The sequence below is a fragment of the Psammomys obesus genome, unplaced genomic scaffold (assembly GCF_907164565.1).
Source record: "Psammomys obesus unplaced genomic scaffold, mPsaObe1.curated_primary_1811, whole genome shotgun sequence".
Lineage (NCBI taxonomy): Eukaryota > Metazoa > Chordata > Mammalia > Rodentia > Muridae > Psammomys > Psammomys obesus.
In genome coordinates, this window is record NW_026585504.1 from 885,423 (window position 1) to 907,609 (window position 22,187).

The following is a 22,187-nucleotide window of genomic DNA, read 5'->3' on the forward strand; positions in this document are numbered from 1 at the left end:
TTCAGGCCTTGACTGAATCACTGACTGAAATTTAGAAAGACATTTCAAAGACCCTGGGATCCCTGGTCACATATTAAACAGGAAATAGTATTCTTGGGGGGCAGGACTTGCTGTTTTACCTCCCTTGGATATGTTCTTTTGAATGCTTCTCTTGCCTATAGCCCCAACTTGTCAGTTTCATGCAGTGGAGACCAAGACACGCTAGCACCCAGCCTATAGGCCAGGTGTCAGAAGATGGAATTAAGGAGAAAAACAAAATGATCAATGTTCGGAACCTGAGCTACCAAGCTTTGGTTTGAGGGGGGTCTTGTGAAGAGCAGTCATCACACATGCCTTGCTAAGCGGTTGAATGCAGGTGTGGGGCTGGTACATTTCCAAAATCGGGTACAGAAGGAAAGGTGGTGCTGGCCTGCTCTAGGTGATAGATACAGTTTTTACCTGCTAGTCAGAACACGGGATAACGCCTAAGAACAAAGGTTAGCGCAAACAGACTCACTGCTTCTTGAGGCACGTCATGGGGCTGACGTTGTTCGCTCTGAAGTTGTGAATGATCGCTCTCAGGCCTTCTACCCATTGCTGGAAAAGGAAGAAGAAAGAATCGACAGTGAGCACTCTTCTGTAGCCAGGCACACTGTTTCTATTAGACAGCCTGCCTCCTCTGTGAAATAAAACTATAGACTATTCTTCTGTCCCCTTCCTGACACACAGACATGCATATTTTACATGGCTGTGTTTTATTCTTTAACATACAGCTTTCATTCTTCCCCTTAAGATAAATGTGGCATCTACAATGCCACGAAATACTGGATTGCCTCAAAGGGTGCCACCCACTGGTTGGCTTGCTAAGCTTCCTGCTTGCAGCCTGTTTAAATACGAGCCTTATTATTTTAGTTGCTCAGCTAGTGTAAGCAGTGCTGGACAGTACATGCTGAAGCCTCTGCCTGTTCCACTTTGGAGGACAGATGTGGCAAGGCCCTTCACTGCAGGGACTGATTCGCTCCACCTGGGCTGCTCACAAAGCTTACCTGTCTGCATTTCCCAGCAAAGCCTTACAAAGTGAGATTCCTTGCCTGCTGTCAGGGTACCTAGAACAGGCAGGGTGTGCTCATATTGTTTCTGTATAAGGACTTGAACCTCAGCTGTAGTTCATACCAGCACTCCACGGGTTTACAAGGAAATGTGAAGACAGATTGAGCATGGCAGGGAAGAACTTTGGGTCTGTAAAAGGGCATTTTACTAGAAAAGGCTAGCTGGTGAGCTGAGGCCAAACTGCTCTTGGGTCCAGTATCTGATGCCAATGAATGCCATAAAAGAATGACACATTGGCAACACTTTGTAGCAAATTGGTACTTGGGGATAAACAGAACTAAGGTTCCCTGCCTCCCCACGCACTCCTTACCGCCTTAGGTCAACAGCTAGTGCCAAGAGAAAAAAAGATATTTTGGAGTGGGTAGTGGCACCGATGTGAATTCCACGGTGGTTGATCACATGATTCTTAAGTTCAAATTGAATAGATCTACAATTGGATGTCTCGGCTGACATTCAAGAGCTCCAGAGCCATGACAAGGCTGTGAGGCGCTGTGCTGAGAGGGCCCAGCAGAAACACTCGTCACCACAGAAGTTCCTGCTGCACTGCACTGCCCTGCAGCACCAGGCTACACACCACCAGGACAAGAGATTTCCTCTCTGCAAGACCTGACTGAGATGAGACGAGCATGTAACGGTGTGATCTGGGGTTTGCTGTTTGACGTCTTATTTTCATTTTGGTAAAAACACACAGAAAAAAAACTATTTCTGTCTCAGGGGTGTTAGCTAATCCAGCAAGTCCTGCGCCAATCATCACCACGTGGGCCTCTCACCTTGACCCTCATTAGTCACTATTCTGTTTCCTTTGTCTAAGTATCTCAAAAAAGAATAATCGCACAGGATTTACCATGCTCTGACTAGCTTACTTCTCTAGGCATACTGTTCTTATTTAATATTTGACAAATTCTGTCTTTTAAAGGCAGAATTCCATTGTATGTACATGCCATAATTCATCCAACCATTCTTCCATCGATGAACACCCAAGCTCCTTAATTTTGGATGCTGTAAATAATGATATGAACTATTTTGCATAAATGCCTATAGGCAGAACTGCAGGATCACGTGAGAACTCTTTCAACCTCTAAAGAAAGAGCCACGTTGCTTCCCACGCGAGCTGTGTCGTTTTACATTTCTACCGACAGTGCACAAGGGCGCTAAGTGTACAGTCCCACCAGTGCCTACTTTTTTTTTATTGGAAGTGTCATCTTGTTGGGCGTGAAGCTAATGGATTTCACTGCGTCCAGTCATAGCTAACAGCTTCCTAATGGAAGACGCAGAAGCTCTGAGAGGTACCTTTCCTTTGCAGCTAGCAAAAGCCATTGTCTGGGAACTGCAAATAGCATCAAAAGCTTCAACAATCAGGTGAGGTCTGGGTACCAAGAGAAGCAAGTAATGAAATAGGAACTTTAAAGAATTGCCTCATTTCTCACCATCAGACCTCTCTTTCTCTGTCAGGCTAAATATGGACTTGGTTCCCCGGAGAGCATTGAATATCCTGTTTCTGGCCTAACAAACCACAGGCCCACAGTTTCCCAGGAGCAGACTTAAAAAGCACAAGTAATTTGGATGGCATTAGCTGGAGTACTTTCTCAACCTGAAGGCTTGAGATAAGTTCCAAAACACAGAACAAAGTCCAGTTCCCTCGGGCACAGGAGTGGCCAGTGCAGAGAAACACTGTTGCTTTTGATCACACTAATTTAGTCGTTTCTAGCGATAACCACCAGACAATGTGTGTGTGTTGGGGGGGGGGGGGAGACTTTAGCTGACTTCATACTTTAAAAATAAAAGTTTGTTTATTATAGTGGAAAGACAATGACCTTCGAGGTCACCACTCATGACAAGATCCAGGCAGCAGCAAATGCCACCGCCATCCTCAGAGCTGCTCAGCACTGTGCAGGAAAGCTGTGATGTGCTCATTTTGTGACGATTGAGAGGCACAGAGCAGCTGTCTCAGGGCAGATCTTCACGTCGGGGTATTTTCACTCAACGGCTTGTTCCATATCTCCCTGTCTAGTGAGGAAAGGCTCTTTCAGACCCCCCTTTCCCTGCCAAACACATAGTATAATGAGGGTCAGTGATCACAGAAAAATGTTAACGCCAGACATGTTTTGTTGTTCTTAGCAAACATTAAATAGATGAGATGCCAGCAGGTGTCAGTAGAGTCCCGGAATTTCTTTGAAAGTTTTGCCAGGTCTACAAGCCTGTTCACTGCTTTGATTATTTCCAGATTAACATTTTTTTTTTTTTTTAAATGGGTGGTTTAAGACACACCTGAGGAGACCACCCACAGGATTTCACTTCATTCTTCTGTCCCTGCTCTATAGTGGTGCTGCAAGCCCGGGGGCCAGCCTATACTATGGGCTATACTGTGAGAGCTCCTCTCTCTCTCTCTCTCTCTCTCTCTCTCTCTCTCTCTCCCTGGGGTATACTGCAAGAGGCCCTCTCCCCACGTGTGTGTGTGTGTGTGTGTGTGTGTGTGTGTGTTTGTGTATGTGTGTGTTGCTCTCTGGGTCTTTTTCTCTCTCTGCATCTGACTCTCCGTCTCTGTCTCTCTGTCTGCCGGTGGTTCCACCCCCCTTTCTCTCCTTCCCCTCCTCTTTCTTCCCCTAACCTCCCTTCCTTTCTGGACCAATAGCAGGGTAACTTGGAAATTATTAAAATGTAAGTCATCACATCTAACCTCCTGACTCAGCATGTAGGGACTGGGTGTCATAGGATGGGAACAGAAATCTGTTTCTTTTTAATTTGGGGGGAGGAGGCACATGACCTAGGGTGTTACACAGGATGGGAGGTGAGTGCTTTACCACTGACCTACAGCTTCAGCCTCCCCCAAGCTGTTTTTAACAAGCTCTGAAGGTGATTCTTCTGTAAACTCAGATTGAAGGAGGAGGTTCTAAACACACACACACACACACACACACACACACACACACACACACACACACTCCTCAGGTGTAATTCCTGGTCAAAGGGGCAGCAGCATTTCCAGGGAACTTGCTAGAAAGGTAGTGTTCGGTGCCATCACAGACCCCGTGGATCAGTGTGTACTTGCCAGGTGAGCTTGTGCACAGTCATTTGAAAAGAATGGGTATAAAAGAGGAGTTTCTTGTTACTCTCCCACTGTCCCGTCCAGGAGGGTCTAGCTAGGTTCTCTTTCTTTCTTTCTTTCTTTCTTTCTTTCTTTCTTTCTTTCTTTCTTTCTTTCTTTCTTTCTTTCTTTCTTTCCTTTCTTTTTCCAATTTATTCATTATATATTGATTGAAGGCCCCTCTGTCAACTCCTCCCAGTTCCACCTTCCCTCCCTCTTCCCCCCATCCCCTCCCTCTAGTCCACTGAAAGGGGGAGTTCTCCTCCTCTGCCATCTGCCCATAGCTTATCAAGTCTCATCAGGACTGCCTGGATCCTCTTCCTCCATGGCCTGGCAAGGCCCCATCACCAGAGGCAAGTGATCGAAGAGCAGGCAACTGAGTTCATGCTAGAGGCAGCCCCTGCTCCCCTCACTCAGAGAGCCACATGGAGACTGAGCTGCCCATGGGCTACATGTGAGCAGGAGGTCTAGGTTATTTCCGTGCATGGTCTTTGGTCGGTACATCAGTCTCTGCAGGACCCCCTGGGCTCAGATTTTTTTAGCTTTGTTGGTCTCTTTGTGGGGCTCCTGTATTATATGGCTAATAACCGATTATAAGGAGTGTATACTATGCCTGTCTTTCTGCTTCTGCGTTACCTCACTCAGGATGATCTTTTCTAGCTCCATCCATTCGCCTGCAAATTTCATGATTTCCTTGCTTCTAACAGCTGAGTAGTATTCCATTGTGTAAATGTGCCACAATTCTGTATCCATTCCTCTTCTGAGGGACATCTAGGTTGTTGCCAGATAATTCTCAACAGAGGAATCTCAAATGGTGGAGAAACACTTAAAGAAATGCTCAACATCCTTAGTCATCAGGGAAATACAAATCAAAACAACTCTGAGATTCCATCTTACACCAATCAGAATGGCTAAGATCAAAAATTCAGTGACAACACATGCTGGAGAGGTTGTGGAGAAAGGGGAACCCTCCTCCATTGCTGGTAGGAATGTAAACTTGTACAACCACTTTGGAAATCAATCTGGCACTTTCTCAGAAAATTTAGAATAGCGCTTCCTCAAGATCCAGCTTTACCACTCCTGGCATATATCCAAAATATGCTCAAGTATAGCACAAGGACATTTGCTCAGCTATGTTCATAGCAGCTTTATTCGTAATAGCTAGAATCAATTGCTGTCTTAATCTGTTTAGGCCATAATAAAATGTCGTAACAGGGTGGCTTATAGGCAAAATACATTTATTTCTCATATTTTTGGAGGCTGATAAAACCAAGATCAAGATATTAGCAACTGAGGTATTTGTTGAGTGCCCATGTTCTGGATCTAGCTGTGTCTATACATTGTGTACATTGTGGAAAGATGAGGAGTCTTTTTAAACTACTCACCTTCATAATTGTTAGTATTTAGGCAGACTGCTTCTAAGTTGCCTAGCAACCTATGATGTCATCATGTATTGCCTGCCAGGTAGTTGCTCCTGGCAGGTGTGGTTCACTTGCTCCATAAAAGGATCAACCCGCCATTTTGTCTCTCTCTTGCTTTTTTACTCTTGCACTCTCTTTCTCTCTCCTGCTCTCTCCCTTTTCTCTGTTGGGGTGTCCCCTCCTCTCTCCTATCATGTCTCTCTCCTTCTCTCTCTCTTCATCTCCATCCAATAAACCTCTTCATATAATATCTGTTTCACATCATCGTTTCAACAATCTAACCTCCTCCTAAAGGCTGCATCCCTTAATGCCATTATCTGGGGGATTAAAATTTCAACACATAAAAACAGGAGGGATTACAGCTTTAAGGAGGCTAACGTTGTCAGTTTGCTGCCAAGATTACTATCTGACCATCAGATTACTATCTGGTGATGCCAATGGAGGTCCTGAAGAGCTCTAGGAGTGCAGCAGAAAGGAGCTGCATCTTAACTCGGACTCCGATGTGGGTATCTTCTCCTGCTTCTTGTCTATCACGAGATGAAGAACTTCCTTGGCCACATTGCCTGCCATGGTGCTCTGCCCAGGCGCACGGCTTAGTCACTTTACCGCTGCTGCCATAGAATGCCTTGACAAAAGCCACTTAGGGAGAAAGAGTTTATTCTGGCTTAACATTCAGACTACACTCTCTCATGGTGAGGGGGTCAAGGAAGTAAAAGGAGTGTGAAGCAGCTGGCGCCATCCATCCAGTCAAAAAGCAGAGTGGATGAATGCTTGCTAACTCTGAGCTCCTTGTCTCTACTTTTTTCAGCCAAGGATCTACTGCCTTCAGAATAGCCTTACCCACAATTAAGATGAGCCCCTACTTTAATTAATGTAGCTAGGACAATCCCCCACAGGCATGTCCAGAAGCTGAGCTCTCAGATTCTAGCCTCTATGACACTAACCATCACAGGGGCCATACAACCAAAGACTGAACCTTAAGGCAACTAACCCTCTGTTTAGGTTATTTCTTTGTGTATTTTGGTCATAGTCATGGATGGGAAGACTAGTGAATACATGAGTAATTTTGGAGTAGGTTTCCCCAACTGGTATCTCCTAGGTTCTTTTCAGAAATGTCCTATCCTGAACAAAAAGAATCAGCAATTCTGTGACTGGGTCCCCATTATTCTACACTTTAGCCCCGAGGGCGACTTTAATGCAAGGATCACTTCAGTATCCTTATGCTAATGAGAAAAAAAAGACAACTGAAAGAGATGCGATCACTGTAGATAAACCTGCATTAGAAGATGAGCCTGCATTGGGAGGCTGGTGCCTTACACATCAGGAACTGGGACCCTGTCTTATTTTAATTTTAATTAATTTTACTTTTGCATAATTTATATACAATAAATTATATATATAGTACATACAGACACACACACAAAATAAAAGCCTTTTGAATCAAGGCTTTCAAATGAAGAATAACCACCCTCATAGTGAGTGCTGCGAATCAGACATTTCTATAGTTTAAGTCTGCATTCCTTGGTTTTTGATAAAAATTCTCAAGCACCCATATCCCCCACAGCATTGCTGAGGGTAGTTTATAGAGTTTCAGTTATTACCAAAGCTGTACAAGCAGCCTCACGCAACTTGATTAAGAAGAAGCAACACAGACCGGGAACAGGTGTCCAGGGTGCTCTGGACAGCAGAAGGTGGCCTGTTGGAGGACCAGCATCTCCTGCTAGGAGGAGGCATGCACACAAAATCAAGATGATAGCCTGCTGTGGAAAGTGCGGGTTCCTTGGGGGGATGCCTGCTAGGCTAGCAGGTTCAGAAACCAGCGCAGCACACTGCTCAGAACAGCGGTAATGATGAGAATATGGCTTGGGCCACTGACTCCAGTCAGCACCCTCAAGACTAAGGCTGGAGACACTGGCCAATGACCAACCGTCCAAATTCTTATGTTGCCATAGCTCTAAGCACAGGGCTAAGGTCCAAGAATTAAGAAAGTGCAGATGGCAGAGGTTAAGAGTAAACAGGAGCTGACTAGCAAAGTTTCTATACCAGATAATATATTGTATTATGATCTTAATTCCTTACATACATATATGAAATTATCAAAGAATATAATAACACTAATAATAGTAAAAGAAAAAACTAAACGATGCCACCTTCTTTCTCTTGGCTCTACCACAGAGAGAAACGCAGGCACTCAGTGCACCTCCCAAGATGTTGGGACTCCTGCTTGCAAACAGGCCATTGATGACAGTGCCAAAGGAGAGAGCAAACCAGGCAAGAAAAGATGAAAGTCACCACCGATGCATGCAGAAAAAGAGAGTACAATGACAGAGTTGGGCCCTGCTGATGGCGCTAAGACAGGCCAGCTAAAAGCCCAAGATGGACAGTGAGACTCCTGAGCTGTGATAACAAATAGCAAACTGCAGAGACCAGTGGCCAGGAAACTAGGAAGGATCTGTCTGCACCTCAGTAAAAGAAAGACAACCCAATTATAATTACAGAGGCCCTCGGGAAATGGCTGACATTCTTACAATGTGTACAAGTTTGGAAGGAGAGATTGGAGAACTGGGCCCCTTTTCTTCTTTTCTTTTTCTTCCTACATCCCTCCTTTCTTCCTTTTTTTTTTTTTTTCTTTTCTTTTGAAACAGGATTTCTCTGTATAGCTTTGGCTGTTCTGGACTCACTTTGTAGACCAGGCTGGCCTCGAACTCACAGAGATTCTTCTGCCTCTGCCTCCCCAAGTGCTGGGATTACAGGAATGGGCACCATGCCTGGCTGGGCCTCTTTTCTTGACATGGTCTGAAAATCTGTAAACCACATACTTTCTTCATCATATTCCCTTTCTAGAGAGAAGCTGGAGAGAGTTAAAGGGGAAACGGATCCCCAGATCACTTTCTGGGCATGGAGAATGAGCATCTGGGTAGGATGCGGGCTGACAGCTATGCATATGGCTGGCTAGGTTTGACAGAGCTGGCTAGGTTTGGATCGTATTTAGATACTCCTGCTCACAATTAGTGCAGTCACTAAGACAATCAAAGCAGGCTGTTAGTCTGCCTGGTTATCTTGACAACACTGGATGGTTAGGTCAAAAAGGACCTCTGAGGAGTCACTAGAGAGGAGAGGACAAAGTGCTGTTCTCAATAATAACTCAGGTAGGTGTCTCTTCAGATGCCGTCTGTCCACTGGCATTACTGTGTTACTGTTTTTGTTGTTGTTGTTTGTTTTTGTGCATAGCATAAGCCTGATTTCAAGGATATCTTATAAATGTCCTTTTGAATCTATAGAATCTTACTCCACTTTCCCTATCTACCTCCACAGACCATTATATAAACAACAGGAGAAATAAAACCTACACACAATCACTATCTGTAAGGGCCTTATGTTTCCTTTACCTCCTGACTTCAGATAAATGACATCTGTTAATACTTCAATGTCTGTGGTACGCTTATAGTACTCCAAAAATCCCAAAAAACATTTGAAAGAAATTGAGGTAATTCAGTTTATTCCATGCACACTCATCTGACATTCTTAGGGCATGCTCCAAAATACTTGAAGAACTTTCACATTTTGAGAAAACCAAAAACATCAATCTTTGTCTGTCAGAAACCACCAGTTTTGTTAGGGGCTCTAGTTGTCTGAACTGTTGATTCTGCAGCTTCATGATGACAAAGAATGAGCCGGTAGCTGGTAAATTCAAAGCAATCTGTGAAGAAGCATCTTCCTGGAAGCCAGCAAGCTCACTTAACTTCCAGATAATGTACCAAATGACACAGTCTGGAAAAGTTTTTCAGGCCAAAGTAAATGTTATTTTGACCTGCAGATCATGTTACGTGGCCAGTTTCTGTGTTACAGAAAATCAGCCAGGGGGCCTCTGACTGGCTCTGTCCAGCTAGGCAGCAGCACCCTGTTCCATCAAACAAGTCAGATCTACAAGTAAACTGTGTAAAGCCAAGTAAAACTATGACTTTCAACATAAGAGGTGTTAGAAGTGATATAAAGCACTGGGCCTGAGATTTGTTATCGACAGTTCTATCTTTTAAGGAAAGGTTTCTACCACACATTCATTCCATAGAAGGGACCAGAGGCCCCACTGACTGTTTATGGTAGAAATTAATAAATGAATGCCAAGACTGACATCACTGTTCTGTCTATAGAGCAGCATGATGCTTCCCTGACATCACTACTCTGTCTATAGAGCAGCATTTCTGAAAGATTTAAATTGGTATTTTTTAACAGAAAAAAAGAAAAGAAAAAAATGCTGCGGGAAACAAGTAAATACCCATCCTCCTCCTTGCTGAGCTTTACGTGAGGGTAAGGGTACCTCTGAATGTGCCCTCTCTTGCTTGAGTCGGTTACAGATCAGCAGTTTTGAGATGGTAGCTTTCTCTACGCACATACCTCTCACAGAATACAAACCTCATTAAAGTTATTCAATTCAGCACTACATTAAAACCATACTATGTTACGGATAAAGAGGCTGGTCCCACTTCTGTCTTTATGCTGGTGAGAATAGATTCATGGCTGTGAACTGCAGCCCAGCACCATGCTAGAACCTGAGATCTGGAGCAAGCCTGGTGCCAGGGGGCATAACATCACCTGGTCTGACCTGGCAAGTTCAGCTCTTGGCTCCACATCTCCTCCAGATAAGGGCAGTCCTCATAAATACTCGGACAGTTGAGTTATTGTGACATTAAATAATATGCACAACAGTTTGAATAGTGTCTGACACACATCTAAAATGCTTAGCACTAGAAGTGTTTGAGGTTTCTTCAGCTCGCAGAATATCTGCATGCATACATATATATTAGTATATATTATGATTATAATAAGATGATATCCTGGCTCAGCTAAGTTTTCACTGTTGTGATAAAACACTTTGACCATAGGCAATCTGGGGAGGAAGGAGTTTATTTCATCTTACATTTCTAGGTAACAAACAATCCATCATACTGGGGAAAGTAAGGGCAGGAGCTCAAGCAGGACAGACAGGAGACAGGAGGGACCCAGAGCCATGAAGGAGCACGGCTCCCTGACCTGTTCCCTCAGTGTGCTCAGTGGGCTGGTCCCACAGCAACCATCAGTCAAGGAAATGCACCTCTGCTTGCCCACAGGTATCTGGTGGGGGGTTTTTCTCAATTGATCCTTTTTCTAAAATGATTCTAGTGTGTATCAATGTAAGACAAACTAGCTAGTACTATGGAATAAGACATCTTAGGGATGGGTACGTATGGAAACATGAAGTTCATTGGTGCTCTGTAATGTTTTATTCACATACCCTGCTGGTAATTTTCCACAGTATTTTCACTGCACCTCTGGGCTGACTATCACCTGTGACCCAGGCACTCAGCCCACTTTCTGTTTTATGCCTGCACAACACTGTGGAGCATTTAGGTTTAACATTTTGGAATTAAGCATGTTCAGTTTGGGTTATTACTAGGGTTAGTGCAATCTCTGAAAAGTGTAATGTTTTCAGCCTTGGGGCCATATGTGTTCTCTTCTGCATAGTTTTCATGCTTTGTTCAATGACAGATTTAAAAATAAAGTAGGCTCAGCTCTTCATTCACTGGTTGTAAGGGCTGTGCTCCCCAAACCCTAATTACGGTTAAATTACTTCCTCCAGATAGTAAAGCTCAGAGGTAATTGACTATCTAAAGTGAGGTGGCTTGCCCATGTTTGCATACTTGTGAGTTATCAATTATACAAATGTACACACACACACACACACACACACACACACACACACACACGCACACGCATGGTTTGTTCCCAATGGTAGTTTTTGCTAGCAGTAAAAACTGCCGTTCTATGGAGAAGCGATTTAAAGCTAGTGACACTTTTTTCCTTCCAGGAGCCAAAAGGAGGAATGCGAGTCTAACTTAACTGTTCTGCATCTCCTGCTGGTGGCATCTGACAGCCTAAAGTCAGAACAAACTGAGCTGCTGTGGGAAGAGCCGACATTCTCCCCTCAACTAGTAAATTCCAGAAATACAATGGTGGGAGGGCATTAGCAATGAAAAGTATGTCCCTCAAGGAGAAATGCCTCAGATGCTTACCAAAGAAATAAGAGCTAAAACGCCAAGAAAGTCTACCTCAATAATCACAGGACTTAGTGACATTAAAGTCCAGGACCACAATTTTAAAGACCAGCAAATGAAGGCGCTGAATCTTCTAGTGATAAAATGTGACACTAAGCTCATAAGCAGCAGGATGCCAACTGGGAACAGGATGCACTCAGGTTGCAGGCAGGGGTCCTGGAGGCAGGATGGGCTTCCTTTCTGGATGGTGCAAATGTTTTAGAACTATATGGGTAGTGGTGGTTATTCAACACGATGGTGTAATAAACAGCACTGAGTTTGTTCATTTTGAAGCAGTTTTATATAAAGCAAATCTCATTGCCATTTTAAGAGATGACACAGGAGCTGGAAAATCCATTTTAAATGAATTCTGGTTTTGTTTGATTGTTTTTACTTGCACTTTCTCTGCAGAATGTGCTTCTAATGCCACCTTGAGCTCTCTAATAACATAAGCTGTCCCTAAGCCAGGTGACTAGCCCAATAGTACCACAGACTGATTGACAGGCAAGAGTGGCAACTGTATGCTCATCTTTAAGTGAGGGTTGGGGAGCGGACTCGTGCCCCACAACTGATAACTTCAAGTGGAGTCTATATAATTTAGAGACTATGGGTACCTTCAGACAGCCCCTGAGATAGAGCTCGCTGTGACTCCACTCTTGGGTTATTTATGCAGAGACTCTATCTGAAACACATGTCCTTTCTTTCACTCTGACAACCTGGCAGCCAACTTCCTGAGCCCACTGGATGTCACTGTGAGGGCCTGGTCTCGCACCGATTGGAAAGCTCCTTCTGTGGACACTGTTTGCTTCATTAGTGGTGCTCTGCACTAAACAGTTTTCGTTGCTTTTGTCTGTGTTTTCAAATATGCTTTTTTGGCTTGATTTCTCTTACTCTTTCTATAGGTGTGCATCATAATAAGCCATTTTGATTTCATTTTGCTGTCCTTTGATTAGGTGATGAAATGATTGCTTCTCTCGTAGAAACTAGTCAGTGAGGTTAAATGCTAGCAGGTACGGGGAAAACTACTTCACCTTTATTGATTCTGGGCCACCTCTTGTATCTAGTGTCAACCAGGGACAAATCTGGGCTCAACATGCTGACGCCACACGATTCTTCCTCCATGCATACAGCTCATGTGATGTGGAGAACCACTGAGCTTTTCATGGTCTCCCACAGGGCCTCTCACACCTTACTGTACATAGGAAGTCCCTAAGCATCTTGGCACAATGCAGGCTTTGTCTCAACAGTTTAGGATTGGCTCCTAAGACACATGATGTACTGGGCCCTGACCATACTTTGACCCCCATGGTCTCCCAGAGACCAACATCCTGAGAAGGTAAACACGTCCGTGGGAATCTTCAGTGAGCACCAGTTATGACCTTTCAGCACCTCCACAGACTTCAGGATGCAGCTTGGCATGGCATTTAAGCTAGCTACAGTCCAAGCCAAAAGGAGAAACACAAAATGCTAACCTGCATGTAACGCTTTGGCATGAAAATACCAACTGTCAGTTTGGACACACGAAACACACGCCGTGCGTGCACACACACACACACACACATATACAGACCCCGCCACAGGTGCATACACACCCCTCCCCAATACAGATACATATACGTCCTCCATACATGTCCTCACTCTCTCTTCCTGCCCCAACAGAGACACACAGAGATACATGCCAGCCCAGGTCTGCTTTCCTCTTCGGGTACCCAGGCACCTATATGCAGGCACCGGGCTAGACTGGAGGGATGAAGCTTGTCTCAGGGTGGGTGTGAGTATGGGAGAAACAGTACAGGGAGACAGTTTTCAGTGAAAACTGAAGGAGGGAGCAAGAGCTTTGGGTGTGGCTAGGGGTTTTGGGGGTGAATGCACATCGTTGGCTGGAGCTGAGGTGCTGGGAATGCTTCATTTGCATGAAGAGGAATTCTGGGTGCTTGCTCAACATGTCCTGATAAGGAGACAGGAAGCTTAATCTGAAACCTGGCCATCGGCCTAAGTGACCACGTCAAGGGCAGCAGAGGTGGGGGTTGCAAGGCTATGTGCACTCGGACATGCGGGCCCAGAGCAGGAAGGAAGAGTCCCACCCCTGCCAGTCTCAGGATGGTAATTTCCGGGTTTGGCTCCGGACCTGCTCCCTGAGTTGCATGGCTTTCCTGGCCCCACACATACACACATGCTAGCGCGCACGCACCCCCTATGTCCGCTATGTTTGAGCCTCACCATGAGGCAGCGTGGTAAAGAGACTTCGTGAATACTGAGGGGTAGGAAGAGATTCGGATTTATCCGTGAGCTGCTAAAGACAGCAGGCACAACTCATTCTCTCAGCTCTCCTTCCTGTGGCATGTGAACGACAGTGACGGAGGGAATTCACGCTTAAGTTTTCAGACCCCAGTGTGCAACACAATCCTAGCAGGCAAATCCATCACTGGAACATGGGTTTCAGATTCAGAAGGGCTGAAGTGGGGCCTGAGCAGGTCTCTGAGGCTCTGCGGGGGCTGCCGGGGCTCTGGGAGCCACTAGTCAACACAGAAACACAGTTGAAACCACAAGAGGCAGCATTGTAATGTTTAGGGTACAGCTCAGTGGTAGAACATTTGCCTAGAATATACAAGACCCTGGCCTTGGCCTGTAGTACAGGAAAAAACACACCACACCCAAACTAACAAAAACTTCTATAAGAAAGAGGATTTTAACAGGGGATGCTTTGAGAGCAAGCTAGGGCAGCTCAGAGTCACACGAGACTGGGTTACCCCCGGCGCCATTTCCTGTTCTGCCTTGAATTCATATGCTGGCTGGTAGAGCAGGGAGTGCTGTTTGTCTACTTGTATGCTATAGACATTTTTACACCAGGAAGCATTTAAAATTGGTGACTTGGGGGGTTTATTCTACCTGTAGAGTGACCCAGTGGGTCTCAAACAGCAACTGCCGGATCACCAGGAAGCCTGTTAAAGCTTTCCTAGACTCCACATGTACATTTCCAGTTATCAGGAAAAGACTGGCCTTTCTCACAGCCCCTGGCTGGGGCTGAGGCTGGGGCCTGCTTCCCTGGAGTTCCTCAGTGCTTGGGCACAGGAACTAGACGGAGGTCTCCGCGGCTGAGCAGGATGTTAGCAGAGCCAACAGAAGGAAGTCAGCTGAAACTCTACTTTTGTTTTCCCAGTAAAACAAAGAGTAAATCCCTTCTCCAGAAACCTCTGTATTGTCTTCTAGTCAACATAATTCAAGTTCAATCGAAGTAATTTTAACATTCAACTCAGTTTCTTAGAATGATACTTTATTGCCTTCAACAAATTACATGCCCTACTATCATTTTTTACTCCAAAAAGAACACATACTATTTTTCATAATTTAATTTCTACAGTAGTTAGTCAAGTGCTTATTTGGTGACTTAGTCACAAACCATAATTTATGAAGTTCGCCAAATATTTACAACCTGAAGAAAGTATAATGAGCGGGATGGAAATTGTCTAAACTCAATTCCAATCTCTGCATTTTGAAACTCACAATAACAGCTTATTTTTGTAATCAAAGGAAAATTTGAGTCTCTATAAAATGACAGATTTATTTGTGGAAATGTTGAATGAGGGCTGTGCTGGAGTCTGGTGCACAGAGCAGTAACTGGGGTTTCGGTTGGCTGTGCAGCGCCAGCTGTAACTTAATGAAAGACATCTGAACTCCTGTTCGCTGGAGACGGAAGCCCTTCTGAGCTAGCTGCATTCTGAGAAAGAAAGGGGAAAATGAGGAAACCAGAGCTCTTCTTCTAACCAAATAAGCTGCTGTAAGCTTGCTATTAAATAATTTGCATAGCTTACGATAAAATAATACACAAAGAGATGAAGATGGTTCGGAGGGAAATGGAGAGCTTTATTACGGTTTATTGGAAAATGGGCCAAAGCTTTCAGCATGAGCTAGCTTTTCTTTTCAAGTGTTTCTCGCTACATGACAGAAGAAGACACACCTATTACCCAGCAGCATGCTGGGTTCGGGGTAGCAATTTGTTAGCAATTCTTTTTTAACAGAGGGCTCTTCATGGGAGGAAATGAAAGATAAATTTTCTAACTGGAAGGGCAGGAAGGATTTAGGTAAGCAGAATATAAGATCCAGATTGGGGAGAGGCCAGGACGACACGGTGAAAACCTCCAGTCTTGTCATGAATTCTTAGTGGTAGCGATCTCATTACATCCTGAAAAATGACTCTAAAAATAACACTGTGGGATTACAGATCATTCTGTTCCCCTTGGACAGCCATCAAATCACATTTTCTCAGTGTGCTTGTCAAATACCATTTCCTAGTTCTTCCCAAGCTCATCTGTAAAAAGTAAAGTGTAAGCCACTGAGTGATATAGACACCCCACTCCTATGCCTCATTTCACTTTCAATGGTGATAGTGGCTCATGCCTGAAAATATTAAGTGAAATTTGATGAAGCAAACTACGTATAAGTTATAACCTGCAAACGCTCTGGTAGCAGAATCAACCCCATGTCCCATTCTATCCAGTTGGGATCTGAGTCATCCCTTTTAACCACGGATCCACATTGCATGTAGTACCCTCTCATTAGGCACTCATGGCTGCCTCACTGTCAGATGAGCTGTGCTCAAGAACTCCTATTTTACTTAATAATGTCCTTAAGCATAAATGATGAGAATTTTATCACAATATATTGTTAGCAGTTTTCTACAGTTATTATTATATAGTGTATCCTTTACAAATTAAACTTTATCAGATGTATTCACAGGGGAAGAAAAGGAGTGCATATAGAGCTGGGTACCACTTGTTGTTTCAGGCATTCATTGTGGGATCTCAGAACATAGTTTTCAAAAATTAGGGCAAGACTATTATACATCTTAACCACTTGGGTTAGAATTTATTGGCGTGTTCAGCATAGCTGTCAGGAAACGTGTTTACTGAGCACTGTTCTGAAAAGCAGGATGATGACTGAGGAAGGGCAGAAGTGTGGTGAGAAGGCACAGCTGCACTAGGTAACAGTTCAACAGGGACTGGAAAAGCACCAGGAACAGGAAAAACAACAACAACAACAAAAAAAAAAAAAAAAAAAAAAAAACCAGAAAACAAACAAAAACATGAAGGCTTCCTATAAAACAGAGGAAAGAGCAAATGGCCAGCCATGTTCATGGAAACATGGTGGAGGAAGCAGGAGGTGAAGGCAGGTGGGGAGACTTAAAGGCCTTAGAGGTTCCCAGGTGGTGAAAGCCTCCCCTCTCTCATCTGAAAGAGCTTATCTTCAGCTGCCCCTGGACCACAAAGGGCAAGGTCTTATTTGGTGAAGACGCCAAAAGAAAAAAGAGATACTTGGAGAAGAGGAGAGAGAAACAGCTTTGGCCAGCACCACAGAGCAGAACAGTGGCAGTAAGAAGCAACTGTCCTCGGTACACTGAGGAGATGGAAGCAGTAATATAAGAGATGATTTTGTGACGTGAGGGGAAGGTGTGGGTGGTTTGGGCAGAGCTGCTGAGATGAGGATCATTGTAGACAGAGCAGGAGTTGCAGGTGAAAATTTGGCTGTGGACTTGTTTAGGATATCAAATAAGGGAAGAGAAGGCTAGAACAGTACACACCTTCTAAGTATGAGTGGTAAGGCTAGTTTGTTTACACAGCACTGAGAGCAGCTGAAGACAGCTGAGTTTCCAGGATGTCTTTTCTAAGATGTTCATCTCTGGGGGAAAAATACAATCAATCACATTTTCACAGTCAAATGATGAGAAAATACTTTCAAATATAAAAATTTGAAACCTGAACTTGAAGAAATTTGAATCATCTGGATGTTGCTGACTCACTAAACAGCCACGTAAAGTAAGAAGAAAAAATATCAGGGACTCTCTTTCAAAATAATATGAAGGAGGACCTGTTCAGAATCAGAAATTTTCTCGAGTTAAAGTTGGTCCTTCTGGAGTCTGGATTAAGATAAAGTTGGCTTTAGCTAAATGTTTGGAGAAGTGAATTCTTCAGAGCAGTCAGACTGTATGTAGGATAATAGTCAGGACTTATGAGGAGACTCAGCATTTCAATGTCCCCTCATTATCAAAGGCAATGCCAGAAATTCTCTGCACGTATCCCTCTTTGGTTAGAGAAAGAAATGCTGAATGTTCATAAGACAACCAGAGACTGCAGACACCCACACTGAACTCAGTTGCAAGGCCACATGCTGATCTATAAATCCTTTTGCCCGAACCTTGAAGTCTCACAATGAAACATTTATATTAATTTCCCAAACTGTTTATGTCAGTTATAATAAAATGTTACATACACAAGTGAAATATTCTAGTGAAAAGACGTGTTGTTGTTAGAATTGAATACTCTAGGAATTTCTTTTTAAGGTAAGTTTTTTTTCCCCCTTCCAAGTTTTATGTGGACAGATAAGCAATAGATTAGGGGAAGAAGTCACAGAACTATGGGATTTGGGCTCAACTGCAGTCTGCTCCGTGCATATCCTTAATGTCTGGATTATGATAAAAGGCTATATAACGTCCCATCAACAGACCACAGGTCTGCAGCTCTAACACTGAAACTAAAGACTACTTACTTGGTTACAGCGAAATCTTTCAAGAATGGTGCATATTAATTTAAAATCCAGTTCTTTGCTGCTCCTGACTTTTGTAATGAATTCCCCAGGGACATCTTTCATATGGGGTAAGAGGACCACCAGCACATCCTGTGACCCCAAAATCCAAGGATTGTGGGTGACACTCACATTTGAGAGGCAGCACTGAGTTACATACCTTCCTAGGTATTCTACTCCGCTTTTCTCATTGACCTGATTTGATTTATGAATTCTTCCACCTTTTTGCTCTAACCCAATCACACATTTCATATAAATCCTCTCACTTGATTGCTTACATAACCTGTTAAGGGTGCATCTGTCCACAATTAGGAATTAAATGGTAATGTAGAAATACTAAGAATAGTAAAGGTCCTGATTCTGACTAATCTAGGAAAAGTTGAGTCTTTATAAAGTGACGGATTTATTTGTGAAAATGTTGAATGAGGGCTGTGCTGGAGTCTGGTGCACAGAGCAGTAACTGGGGTTTCGGTTGGCTGTGCAGCGCCAAAGTAACGTAATGAGTCTTCTAAGTCTTGATATTAGGACATGGCATCATTATCCATCTACATGCATATTCACTGAGAGAAATTCAGGGAAGAATTATTACACATAGTTAGGAAAAGTGTGGTATTTAATGCTGTCATCAAGCACCAATCAATCTGAGGGACATGCTGTAACAGACTATCTACTCTGAACATTGAAATTTATTATTTGGTAATATTATAGCATTAGTGAAATATAATTTTCTAAGTAACAGTTCTGGGAAGCCAAAATATTTTCCTCTAAAAACAGTAGAATTAAATATCTGTGAATTTGAACTGAAAATCAGGACAGAATTATTGAGTCTTTATTTTCTAGAACATGTTTTGTTATTTTAAAATTAAAAAAAACGCTACTAAAAGAAAAACAGTTGAATTTTATCTTTGAGAATGTACTATCCACCTTACCACATTATACTGCATATAGCCTATTCATTTATATATATTCCAGAAGGAGATATGCAATAGTCCAAGACTGACAGCATCCCAATTATAGGAAACAAACCCTTGGGACTTGCTGATTTGAGCCATCTTCCAGGACCATATCTGCTTGGGGCATAAGGTGATAGAGCCAACATCAAGGACAGAATGAAGATAGCCTAAGTTTAAAGATGAGCTTTGGTCTATCCTTCCGTGTTTTTGGTTTATCCTTTTTGGAGTTCCACAGTTAATCTGTCATGTCTAATTTTTCCCTTCCTGAGCTCCCCTCCTAGCTTATGACTTTGGGATCATAACAGCTAACAGGAGGATGCAGTGCTTAGGCATTTCAAAGCACTAACTCCTGGAACTCTCACCATCCTACAACAGATATATAATTCCCATTTTACAGAAGAGAAAAGGAATGAGATGCAGAAGAGTAAATACTGTTCCTAGTCAGTTGAGAAGGAAAAGCAAGGATTTCTGCTCAGGTAATCAGAACCCAAGTGTAGACTGTTAGGCTCAGAAGGAGTCACAATGTTTCTTCTAACAGGAATTGACAGTACCAGATGACAAAAGCCAGATACACAAGTTTATAAAACTGAATTTTTGCAAAATTCTAAGTAGCCAGACATCTGTATCTGATTAGCAAGTCATTCTCCTCATAGTTAGCTGGAATGCATCTCCCAGATTTGGTGTTGCTATGGCAAACAGTGATGAGAAGGAGCTTTGCTGCAAATATGCAAACCTGTACTAAGAGATGTGGCAACGCTGTTTGTCTAGATCAAGGTCAATATTCCATTCAAATTAGATTCCCATCTGAGCAGAGCAACAAAAACTTGAGAGGTCTACAAAAGCTGTCCTCCAAAACTGAGATGGCATGGAACAATAGCACAAAACCTACAACACCACTGCCACAAGGATAGAGCTGAAGACTGTTCTGCAACTTGGAGGGCCCAAGCCTGGTTCCAGAAGCACAAAGCAAGAGCCTCTCAAACTTTAGCAGAGACATGAGTCACCTGGAAGTTCTTTTTTTTTTTAATTTTTTTTTTACTATTAATTACACTTTATTCATTTTGTATTCCCCCATAAGCCCTCCCTCCTCCCCTCCTGATCCCACTCTCCCTCCCCCTTCCTCATGCATGCCCCTCCCCAAGTCCACTGATGGGGGGGTTCTCTTCTCCTTCCTTCTGAACTTAGTCTATCAGATCTCATCAGGAGTGGCTGCATTGTCATCTTCTGTGGCCTGGTAAGGCTGCTCCCCCCTCAGGGGGCGGTGATCAAAGAGCAGGCCAATCAGATTATGTCAGAGACAGTCCCTGTTCCCTTTACTATGTAACCCACTTGGACACTGAACTATGTAAGTTCTTGTTACAAATACAGATTCTGGATCAGTACATCTTGGTTGCCCTGGGACTAGTATGTAGATGAGTACTCAGGTGAGGCCAGTGCTTCCAGAATCCTGTGGTCTCAGAGTGAGCAAAACTCAATTCTGCCACTTGTTACGTACGGTGAGAGGCCATGCCTGTGTTAGTCCTGTTTCCCCAACTGATCTGACTGGTGCATTTCCTTCTAACTCCAAAATTCAGCATCTCTGCTGACGCCTTTCTCACTAAACCTACACTGGGTTTCTACTTGTGAGATTAATGGAAAATGAAATACTTCCCCTTGTCCCAAACCCAGATCCCTAAAAGGGATGAGTAAAGACTTGGACTCTTTCATAGAGATTACATATGTGCCTTAGCTAGGATTTTCATTGTGTGAAAGGACAACATTTAACTGGGACTGGCTTACAGTTAGAAATCTGGTCCATTATCATCATGGCGGGAAGCAAAGAAGCCTCCAGACAGACTTGGTGCTGGAGGAGCTTAGAGTTCTACACCTTGATCTGAAGGCAACCAGGAGGGAGACTTGTCTTCTGGCAGTCAGGAGGGGACTGGAATTCCACACTGGGCCCCTCCCCACCATGACACACTTCCTCCAACAAGGCCACACCTCCTAATGGTGCCAGTCCCCATAGGTCAAGCATGCAAGCGTGTGAGCCTATGGGGTGGGGGTCAAACCTATTCAAACCACCACAATATGTTCAGAAGCCAAGTTGGAAAGATTTGAGTTTGAAGCTTCTTTGACCAAAATCTCTTAGAGATTACCTTGCTAGGGCAATAGTTTTCTGGGCATCATAATACAGTATGGGTCCTAACTCAGTACCTTAACAACTTACTGAGGAAAAGAGTTTGAGCTTTTTAAGCAGCTGGGCTCACACTGTTCAGTATGGTAGCAATTGTTGTCACAGATACCTTGCATTTTTAATGTGATGGGTCTGATATGAAAATACACACTAGATCTCAAGCACCATTAACAAAAAATGTGAACTATGTCATTAATAAATTTTATGCTTATATCATAGTAAAACAGCAATTTTTGGAATATGTTGGTTAAATACCATATTTTATAAAAGTAGTTATACCCATCTTGGTCTCTGGCACTGAGGATAGAACGCAGGATATCAATCACACTGGGCATACTCTCTACTACTGAGCTGCTCATTATTTTTTAAAAATTGTTATTAATTTTTTATACTAGAGCCTTATCCATTCCATGCATGCTCTCTACCACACAGATATGCTTAAACCACATATGTGGTTTACGTTCTGTTTCTGGTGGGCAGTATTGACCAAGACATTTGCTACCCAAACTTGGTTCTTGGGACTTAATGGAAAAGGCACTTGCTGTCTCCCACCTCAGACCTACTGATCACAGGGATGCCTGAACACGTTCAGGTCATGGAAGGCCCAGGCTAGCTTTCCACAGCATATACACCAGGTACTCAGGGCTGAGCGACATGAGTGAGTGATAGGTGACAAAGGGATTGTGTTTGCAAAATTTTCTACACAAAGACGCTAACAGAGGATCAAAGATTTAAGTGATCATACAATTCTAAATGTCATATTTAAAATTATGTTAAACATTAAAAACTGCACACACACACCCCCACACCCCCCCC

The 22,187-nt window shown here is 43.4% G+C and overlaps 1 protein-coding gene across 12 annotated transcripts in view; it reads right to left on the bottom strand.

The window, feature by feature from the left end:
* LOC129674066 (1-phosphatidylinositol 4,5-bisphosphate phosphodiesterase beta-4) overlaps positions 1 to 22,187 on the bottom strand; it is a 382,363-nt gene that overhangs the window by 93,699 nt on the left and 266,477 nt on the right. For all 12 annotated transcript variants that reach the window (XM_055604042.1, XM_055604240.1, XM_055604786.1 and 9 more), the window contains one exon: positions 497 to 576. In XM_055604042.1, the coding sequence (XP_055460017.1) occupies positions 497 to 576 (80 nt within the window). The remainder of the gene's footprint in view (positions 1 to 496; positions 577 to 22,187) is intronic.